The sequence below is a fragment of the Papaver somniferum genome, chromosome 1, assembly GCF_003573695.1.
Source record: "Papaver somniferum cultivar HN1 chromosome 1, ASM357369v1, whole genome shotgun sequence".
NCBI lineage: Eukaryota > Viridiplantae > Streptophyta > Magnoliopsida > Ranunculales > Papaveraceae > Papaver > Papaver somniferum.
The window spans coordinates 66,894,794-66,904,890 of NC_039358.1; the positions used below are offsets into that span (position 1 = coordinate 66,894,794).

General features: G+C 35.2%; 1 protein-coding gene across 2 annotated transcripts; it reads left to right on the forward strand.

The window, feature by feature from the left end:
• Window positions 1-1,487: 1,487 nt before the first annotated feature.
• Window positions 1,488-5,011, forward strand: LOC113289846 (probable dolichyl pyrophosphate Man9GlcNAc2 alpha-1,3-glucosyltransferase). Of its 2 annotated transcripts, none has more exons than XM_026539267.1 (6): window positions 1,488-2,079; window positions 2,184-2,367; window positions 2,450-2,557; window positions 2,698-2,859; window positions 4,017-4,269; window positions 4,367-5,011. In XM_026539267.1, exons 1-6 carry the CDS (start codon window positions 1,691-1,693, stop codon window positions 4,810-4,812), a joined length of 1,542 nt encoding a protein of 513 aa, XP_026395052.1. In that variant the 5' UTR covers window positions 1,488-1,690; the 3' UTR covers window positions 4,813-5,011. The 2 variants fall into 2 exon arrangements, with proteins under 2 accessions (XP_026395052.1, XP_026395061.1); XM_026539276.1 differs by having other exon boundaries at window positions 1,809-2,079; window positions 2,219-2,367.
• The last annotated feature ends 5,086 nt before the right edge of the window (window positions 5,012-10,097 follow it).

The following is a 10,097-nucleotide window of genomic DNA, read 5'->3' on the forward strand; positions in this document are numbered from 1 at the left end:
CGTATATGACGTACTATTTTTATGAATCTTGATCGTAATTATTCGAATTTTTGGTTAGATTTTGATGGTTTTAGCTTATTTGAACTCTCAATTTGATTTTCTAGTTATTTTCTTTCTTTATTTTCTCAAAATCGTACTAATCATACTTGTTAAGAGTACTAAGAAGCTCGGTGTTGTAAGTTTTGTTGATTTGAATTGGATTGTTTAAGGAATTGTCATGATCTTCGTTGTTGTTGCAGTTTTTGAATCGTTTTTTTGGAATTGCTATTATGGATTATAGAGTGAAAATTGATAATAAATGTGCATATCTTGTTGTTCACTTGTTTCAGGTTATGCTAGATACAATAGGCCCTGAATTGCAAGTTCTTAATAAAAGTGAAAAATCGATTGCACTGAAGGCTGAATCATCGGTTGTTTTGACTCCGGATCAAGATAAAGAAACAACTTCATATGTATTGCCAATCAATTATGATGGATTAGCAAAGGTGTGCTGAAATTTTGGTTAAATCATAGTGTAATTTCAGTTTGGGCTTGGGAATTATTGTCACATAATTCGAATATGTTTGCGTTCTGTTGATGTATATCGTAAAATTGGAAAACAATGATTAGGAAGAAGGATGACAGTGTAGATGTTCCCTTGAACCTTCCAATTGTTGTCTTTGCGATACCTGTGTGACTATGTTATCCTAAGCTATATGATTCTGTGCAGGCAGTAAAGAAAGGAGACACCATCTTTCTAGGTCAATACCTGTTCACAGGAAGTGAAACTACATCAGTTTGGCTTGAGGTACGACACTGAACTCTGACATTTGGAGGATTCATCAATTCTTTTTTACAGGCAGTTGATTTTTATTTCATGAATACGCAGTACGTATAAGGCGTACTGATAGAAACTTCTTTTGATTCTGTTTTATTCAGAGTTTTGTCACTTTTTTTTGTTTGATCCATGAGTACGTATGCGCAATACTGAAATATGTGCTAATTTATTTATAATTGATTCTAACAGATATGTACTTTACCTGGAAGCGGTGCAGCAGATATGTACTCGAATTGTAAGCAGCGGATATATACTCGAATTTGTAAGCAGTGCGACAGATATGTACTCAGATTTGTAAGCAGTGCGACATATATGTACTCAAATTTGTTAGCATATATGTAATCGAATTTGTGAGCAGTGTGCCAGATATGTACTCAAATTTGTAAGCAGTGTAGACACACACGTTTGGTAGTAGGGGGTATTATGGTCATTTCTATTTTTTAATTAATTTTGGACCTCCGGATAAAAAAAATTCTGGTTGGACCTTACTATAAATAACTATATGGGCTTTGGACCAATCAACAAATTTTCCTTTTCGCATCCAATCCATAACATGGGCTTCAGGTGTTTCTTAGATATGGGCCTCTTTCGGGTTTGGTTGTAGTCCATCATTCTCCGTTTATACAGTTCTTCATCAACAACAGAAAACACAGACATTACTCTTCAGAGTTCAGAAACCAAAAAAAGAAAGAAAGAGAAAAGTCTCAACGTCTTCTGTATAACACCAAATCAGCGCAAATGATCAGTACCTTTGTCCGAGAGTTTTTAATTAAACCGAAAGAAGATTAAATCATTGAATTGAAGAAATCAACAAGGAATTTGTAAGGTAATTCCATTTTATTTTTATTTTATTGAGGGATTTAGGGTTAAGTGATGGAGACGAAGAAGAGTAAGAAATCAACAAAAGATTCTAATGGTGATGGATGCTGGTTGCTTAGTGGGAGCACGCATTTAGCTTTCGGGTGCATTGCTGTCTTTGCATTGCTGGTAAGAGTAATAGTGTCGCTAAATTCTTATTCTGGTGCTGGAGATGCACCTAAATATGGGGATTATGAAGCACAAAGGCATTGGATGGAGATTACACTTAATATTCCTGCTAAAAAATGGTATCAGAGTAGCACAGTAAATGATCTCACTTATTGGGGACTTGATTATCCTCCTCTCACTGCATATCAGAGTTATGCTCATGCGTTATTTCTCCACTACTTTCATCCTGATTCTGTCGCGCTCTTCACTTCTAGAGGCCATGAATCCCCAAAAGGGTATGTTCTTGTTACTATGAACTCAATTTTTAGTGTACTGTCTTTATGAGTTATAATTGGCGAAAGGGAGGAAAAAAAACAGTTCAATCACAATTTTTATGCAGAAAGCTTCTTATGAGATGGACAGTTTTGTCTTCAGATGTGCTTATCTTCTTTGCGGCAGCGATTTACTTTGTAATTGTTTATTATGCTAATCGCGGGAAGAACAAGCAACAACACATGGCATGGCACCTTGCATTGATTTTACTCGGACCATGCCTTATTCTAATTGATCATGGACATTTTCAGGTGGGTGCTTGTAATCTTGGCATCTATTTATAATTTTTGTTTTTATGAGAAGAGCCAATATTTATTTATGCTATTTTTTTAGTACAACTGCATCAGCCTGGGTCTTACAATTGGAGCTGTTGCTGCCATCTTATCGAAGAATGAGTTGGTAGCTTGCGTCTTGTTTAGTCTCGCTCTGAATCATAAACAGGTTTGCTGTCTGAACCTGTACTATCTAGAATTACATTTTCCTCAAATTTCCAAAGTGATTTTTGTTTTCTTAGTTTGCTAGACATTCACTCCAAAGAAGCCAAAGTTACACACAAATGAAATATCTCTTCTTCTGTGCAGATGAGTGCCTACTTTGCTCCTGCATTTTTCAGCCATCTTTTTGGGAAATGTCTCCGGCATCGGAATCCACTTTTGCGGGTTTTACAACTAGGCTTGGCAGTCGTGGGAACTTTTATTCTTATTTGGTGGCCCTATTTATACTCAGTAGACGCAGTTAAAGAGGTAAGAACCAATTTAATGGGGAGTAAGTGATGCTATAAATTCATCTATTAGTATTTGCAGCTAGGAATGCTTCTCAACCTGGGAATTCTGCACCTCAGCATACTTGAGGGGGAACATGACCTCATGCTTGTTTAAATTATTAGTTTAAATTATAATGGAAGATTGTCATAATGTCACAAGTTATTAGATTTCACAGCTATGTATACTTACCTTGCAAAAAAAGGCTCGAACCTCAATTGCGTCATGCAAATTTTACAGTGATATCAGGTGGAGTTAATGCTACTAATTTGACTTGAGTAATTAGAGAATCAGTTATTTTTGTGCTCGTATTGTCTGCTCGAGTGCTCCTTTATAAATGGAATCACTAAACATACTGTAGGGTTTGTATAGTCAATATACAAAGTCACAAGCACAACTCCGGTACCTTGAAATGTAAGCTATGAAGTGTTCGCGTGATATACTTAGTTTCATTAATTAAGCAGCAAGATGTATATGTAAGCTGTGAATCTAATCGTTATCGACTTCTCTGATACAACCCTGTAGAGTTTTTGATGTGTGAAAATCTAGTTTTACAATTGCACCGTGGTTGATTCCAGCTTAATTGTTTCCTTAGTTCCCCATGAATTTTCAACAATGCACTGTAAATGCAGGTATGACTTACCTTGGACCCTAACAAAATACATTCTATTTTATGGCGGCGGTGCTGGATAACATGATTACCATAGAGAATATAGATGAGTGTACGGTTTATCTTTTAGGGAAATATCACCATTGAGTTTATACTGTGGTGAAGGTCAAAACTATCTAACAGGTGGGTCTCTGTTAAATGCACAACGCACTAACGGGAGAGAGAAACTAGAGCTTATCTCAATCTCATTTACATTATACCAAGTATGATGTTTCCCTTGCTCGTCCTTCCATTTCCATTCTCTTTCAGCTGTAAATCTTCTGATTTAACTCAACGTACCTGCTTCTCATATAAAAATAATTGATGTGCTCTTGATTACTCAGTTAATAATTGATTGACACAGGTAGACATGAGACGATATGGTCCTAGGTATCCTCTGTATTTGAACTACGCCCAGTTGATAGGTTAATGGTGGTTGGTGATCTTTTCATTTTCCTCACCGATAACAAACTTTGTGGTCATTGTACAGGTGTTGTCGCGTCTAGCTCCTTTTGAACGAGGGATATACGAGGATTATGTCGCTAACTTTTGGTGCACAACTTCAGTCCTTATAAAATGGAAAAGGTTGTTCCCAACTCCTTCTCTCAGACTTTTCAGCCTCAGTGCAACTTTGTTAGGTGTTCTGCCTTCTATGGTTCAACAAATAAAAACTCCAAGTGTTCTGGGTTTTCTCTATGCATTACTAAATGGTTCATTATCATTCTATTTATTCTCATTTCAAGGTGTGCTTTCTGTTCCTGTTTTCTTTCTTTCCTTCTTATCTTTTTGTTTCTTTGATATGACAACTCTTCTTACAATTGCTTGTGTTATTCTTAGCAGTGCATGAGAAGTCTATATTGTTGCCTCTTTTACCTGCAACCCTTTTGGCTTTAGAGGAACCCCTTTTATTCAGATGGTTGACCTACTTCGCATTGCTCTCAATGTTCCCTCTTCTTTGCCGAGACCGTCTGATCTTACCTTATGTGACTTTACTCATACTTTTTGTTCTTATTTATTATATCCCCGGCATTAGATCAACTAAGAAACGCGAAAGTTCTTCCACTGGATTGAAAAAGCTGGTGATGATTCTGGTTCTTCTGTGCTCTTTCTTTCTTCATATTGTATATGTAACATTGCGGCCGCCGCAGAAGTACCCTTTCCTTTTTGAAGCCGTTATCATGCTTCTTAGTTGTTCTCAGTTTGTGACCATTGCTGTTTACTCCAACTTGAAGCAATGGATGTTGGAGTCCTCTATATGGATGGAGAAAGAAAAGAAAGTTCAATAATTGTATGAGCAAATTGCAATATAGCTAGAAGCTCCAGGTTAGATGCCTTCACTTCAAGCCCGGCTCTGAAGCCTGGCAACTTGGGCTCCAGTCAAAAACTGAACAATTTTTCAGCACCATGGTGTTTCGTTGGGGGACCATCATTGGATTAGGCCATGTAACATATAGTTATAAGGGGTGTCCTAAAGACAAATGACTAAGTACTCTTTAATTAAATAAATATTTACTTTTTTCATTTTTATTTGTTTCAGTTTTTTTTTTTTTTTTTGTATTTGGTTTGGCTAAGAGATAAAAAACAAATCTAGTCGAACTTAAGGTTCAACTAGGAGAAAATAAATAAAACGTACCTGAACTACATGTGCAAAAAAGTTTTAGGAAGAAAATGCGAGCTAACTGAGCTAAATATATGGATTTACAGAAAAGAGTTCGGCTAAGGAGAAATTTTACGAATTAGTCGAAATTTTGTATTTGGTGTTCTATACAAAAGTTCGGTTACAACCAAAAAAAATTGTTCTAGCCAAAGTGTTGTTCGTGTTCTTCGTGAAGTTCAGTTTTTCTTTAAAACTTTTAATAACTGAACTTGATACTGTAGCTTCCATTTTCAATTGTTGCCAGTAAGCTCAATAGTAGGAGCAAACATAATGTACGTCCTACATAGTTCGTGTCTTTTTGCATTTTACATCAAATGTCTAAGTCTTATTTTTTTAGTGGAAATCTTTTTTGAAGATGAGTTTATCATCTTGGTGGTGAAAGCTATGTACCAATCAAACTTGGGTTTTGCAATCTACAGTTAGATTTTTCACATGTAAAAGTCTGGATTTCTGTCGGTGGTCGATCAGGGTGCATATTACGAAGGTTAATGCAGGTCAATCCTTGTTTTACTGTAAACATTAAACATCAATTAATTCACATTGTTAAGAAGTAGAACTTTTAAGAAATCAAACCCCATTTTACTGTAAAGTAAACTAATATTCATTTGTTATGAACAAGGAAGTTAATACAGTGTATCGGTATCGTATCGGTCGGGTCCTATACACCTATACAAATGATAATATTTGTTTTTATAGGCGATACATTATTAGGAATTTTTTAATATTTATTATTTATCAAACAAAATTATTGATATAATCATAATAGATGATTAGTAAAGCTGCTGCAGATGGTCTTATTTCTGGTTTTCAAGTTGCTACCAATGGAACTATTGTTAATCACCTTCAATTTGCAGATGACTTAATAGTGTTCATTGATGATACTGAAGATCGTATTGTAGCTCTAAAGAATATTCTTTGGTTTCCGGTTGGTAACTGGACTAAAAGTGAATTTTAGTAAAAGTGCTGTAGTTGGCATTGGGGATGGTAATATTGCTGCTCATTGTGCTTCAGTTTTTGGCTGTCAACTGGCTGAATTTCCTATAAATTATCTAGGTATTCCCCTAGGAAGTAAATTTAAATCAAAAGATGAATGGGATTTATTGATTTCAAGATGTCAGCAAAAGTTGAGCACTTGGAGGAGGAGATATCTTACAAAAGGTCAAAGATTGTTATTGATCAACAGTGTACTAGCAAGCATGCCAATCTATTACTTATCTATGTTTCAAATGTCAATGTCAGTTGTCAAGACTATAGAGAAGATTATAAGAAGATTTTTGTGGGGTTCTTCAGATTCCAATAAAAAGAGAAGCTGGGTAGCTTTCTCAAAAGTAAATATTGCTAAATCTAATGGAGGAATAGGGATCAAGAAACTGAAGTTGGTCAACAAGGATTTACATTGTAAATGGATCTGGAGATATGAAAAAGAAAAAAAATACACTTTGGAGAAAGTTAGTTAGGGAGAAATTTGGAGGTAATCATCACTCTTTCTTCCCTAATCCCAATTCCAAACCAATTAAACATAGTTTGTGGGCTGGTATTTTGAAAGCTAGAGATTATGTCAAAGACAATACTTATCTTATTATTCATAATGGTAAGACCATTCTTTTTTGGTTGGACAAATGGGTTGGAGGAGTTACTCTTAAAGATTCTTTCCCAGCAATCTATAAAATCTCAAAGGATAAAATGACATCTGTCTTTGCTATGATAAATCTTCAAGGTTCTTGGAACTTTGATTTTAAGAGGAGGCTGAATGAGGTGGAGATTGGTAAAGTAGCTCTTTTTCTCCAGATGCTAGGTGCTCTAGGTCGGAACATCCATAACAACTCAGAAGAAGATACAAGAAAATGGGACTTTGGTGCAGATTTTTCTGTGGCCAACTGTTATGCCTCTGTGGATGTAGATGGCTTCCTATTCTTCCCTTATAAGCGGATATGGAATCCTAAGGTCCCATTAAAAGTGTCTTTCTTAATTTGGACACTTTGCCATAATGGAGCTCCCACTATGGACTTTCTTCTTAAAGCAGGGTTGGTCAATGACAGTAATTGTATTCTCTGCAATACTGTTGAGGAGACTCAAAACCACTTATTTTTTCACTGTCAGGAAACCAGGAAGCTATGAAATTACTTTCTGGACAACTTTAATGTTAACTGGGTCTTCTCAGAAACTGTGAAGGCAAACATTTGGGAATGGAAAAACAGAAGAAGCAACTCAATGGTGAAGAAAATCTGGGGGATCACCAGGAGATGATTTGCAGAAGTAGTTGATCTAGTTTTTTCAGCAAAGTGCCAAGATGCGAATACATTACTGTACATGAATAAAACTGTATTTGTGGTTAAACCTTAGTGGTCTAGAAGGACATCCAAATTCTTAAAAGATGGTTATCTTGATTTGACCTGATCAAATGTAGGCGCCAACTAAATAATCGAATTTATACAACCTAAGACGATCACCAGGTTGAATAAATTTCCTCAGTAAAACCTTTCGAATAAAAATCAATGGGAAAGAAATGGACAAAAGAAAGCAATATATCAACATTTTAAATGAAAATTCAGTGTATGTAAGATGTTGCCTCGTTCAAACCTTTTCAAGAAAATCATATGCGAAAAAACCTGAAAAGAAAGAAAACAAGAGGAACTTTTGACGTATTTATGGATGCTAACTTATCTTATGAGTATGACAGAAGACAAGCATCAAAACAAAATGTGTAGTCTATTTAATAGATAAATTTGCGTCTGAAGACTTTATGATTGTCAGACATAGAGACACAACTCTGAATATTATTCCTCGATTGATATTCATTAAGTTAAACCATCAGAATTGTATTTAGGTTTAGTCCATACAGGTTGCCTAAGAAAAATTTGGTGGTGTATGACGGTTCCCTCACATTTTCATAACCTATCCAAAACTTGACTTAATAGACTAGAAATCAAGATATAGTTTTGATCACCTAACATTGATAACAAGCTTGAGATAGAAAAACTTGTGGATTCAACCTAGCAATGCTCTAACACACATACGAAAACTTCAAGTTTTTTAAAGTTTTATCTGATTAATTCGAAGACATTACTTGCGACAATTTCTGGATTTTAATAACTTCAGGTTGTACCACAAATGCTGACGTCAAGAGCTACACACAAATTATGTCATTCAATATAGAAATTATTTGTAGTCTTCTAGATGTGCATATTTACCGTCAACCATGAATTATTTTTAAATGCAAATATCATGTTGGTTACATCCAACACAAATATAAAAAATATGCAACCAAATCTTCAAAAGAATAAAATAATGGACACTTTCTTTATCATAAAGAATTTAAATCAAGATCAATTAGTTAAGTCATTTCAAGGACTAATTATATCTACTAACAAGTCAGGTGAGCACCCACACTGACCTTTAGTATCATGAGGTGTCCTTTTTTGAAGCATTAGTGTCCTGGTATGTTCCAACTACAAGTGTAATGAAACCAATTTTTATAGATTATTATCATACAATACAAATCAAAATTACTCAGTATCCCTCAAGAATGCAACAATTTTTGTTTCGTTGGTATATGATATTGTTCAAACGATTTTTTTTTCTTTAGGATCGTAAGAGAAAAAAATTCTTTTTAAGTATAGAAGAAAAATCATTACCACTATTTTTGTTTGTGTGACTCTTTCAAAGTCGATGAAAGAAGCACATCATATTGACAATAAAATAAAAAACTAGAGAATATATCAATCTAATTTCTATCATCTTGTGGAATCATCGCATATGGAAATGGTAATCATGTCTTTTTAATCTAGTGATTAGTTACCTAAAAGGTATTCAAGTCCGCGATGACATCAAATTTTAGTGATTATAGTTTCTTTTAGTTGTATGGAAACCGTAAACCATAAACCATCATCCTTCCATGATTTTTTTTATTCTTTATCTATAAAAGGAATCAAACAAGAAATGAGAATCAAACTTATGGATGAAGTTGATTACGCGATGCATATAATACTGAATCAAAAAATTCAATCATTCTGTTAGAGCATAGCTAGGTTGACCTCGCATGCGTTGCTATATCAAGCATGTTTGTCAATGTTAGTGATCAAAACTATGAGTCTTGATTTCTAGTCTATTACAGCTAAGTCTCAGACTAGGATAGAAAAGTGTAGTTGAGCTCAAGTACTTCATGGCGATTCATCATACAACGACGAAGATCTACTCAAGGAACCGTGGAACTTCATCAACCAAAAGGTATGTGGAGACTTGAACTTATTTATCACTCAAAAGTCTATCTATTCTATCTCCTACTTCTTATGAGACAAAAAGTCGTGTGCTATATAAACCGGATCATACACATATGATATTTCGAGCTGAGTATTCACTACTTATCTTTTTCTCGAAATCGTGTGTTGGTAAAGCGTTTCGCTTTGATCAAGTTTATCTTCACCTAGTGAAGAAAATCATGAAAAATTTCAATTACTTTGAGAATTGCTCTGACGTGAAACGGTCTGTGAATAGCGGCTATATAATGTCCTCTGAGAATGTCTCAATGATTGGAATAAAAGTTTAGATTACATAACCATGTATTCCTTAATCCGAAGTTTTCGAACTCTGTTGATTGAGAGAAACCGGAGGAATTGGCTTTGCAAAGTCCGCGAACTCAGTCCGCGAACTGACGGAAGTTCTCTTGCCGAGAATTTCTGCTGGGATTTTCCAAAAACTCGTTTGCGTGTTTAGTCCGCGAACTGGCGGAAGTCTCTTTGCCGAGATTTTCTGCTGAGTTTGGAAAACTCTGCCGGTTGCTTTAAGTCCCGCGAACTTGTTTGTGAGCTTAAGTGGTTATGATCTAAAGATGTGCTCTGAACATGAAACTTAAATTACTAAGGAATGCTTTATGCAAACCGTGGCTATAAAGTTCATGAGCCGATTCATTGAATC

Bases quoted from the DNA above. Each gene is read 5' to 3' on its own strand.
- LOC113289846 (XM_026539267.1), top strand. From the start codon at position 1,691: ATGGAGACGAAGAAGAGTAAGAAATCAACAAAAGATTCTAATGGTGAT. The intron at 2,558-2,697 runs GTTTGCTGTCTG...TCTTCTGTGCAG, and splicing joins TCGCTCTGAATCATAAACAG to ATGAGTGCCTACTTTGCTCC. The intron at 4,270-4,366 runs GTGTGCTTTCTG...TATTCTTAGCAG, and splicing joins CTATTTATTCTCATTTCAAG to TGCATGAGAAGTCTATATTG.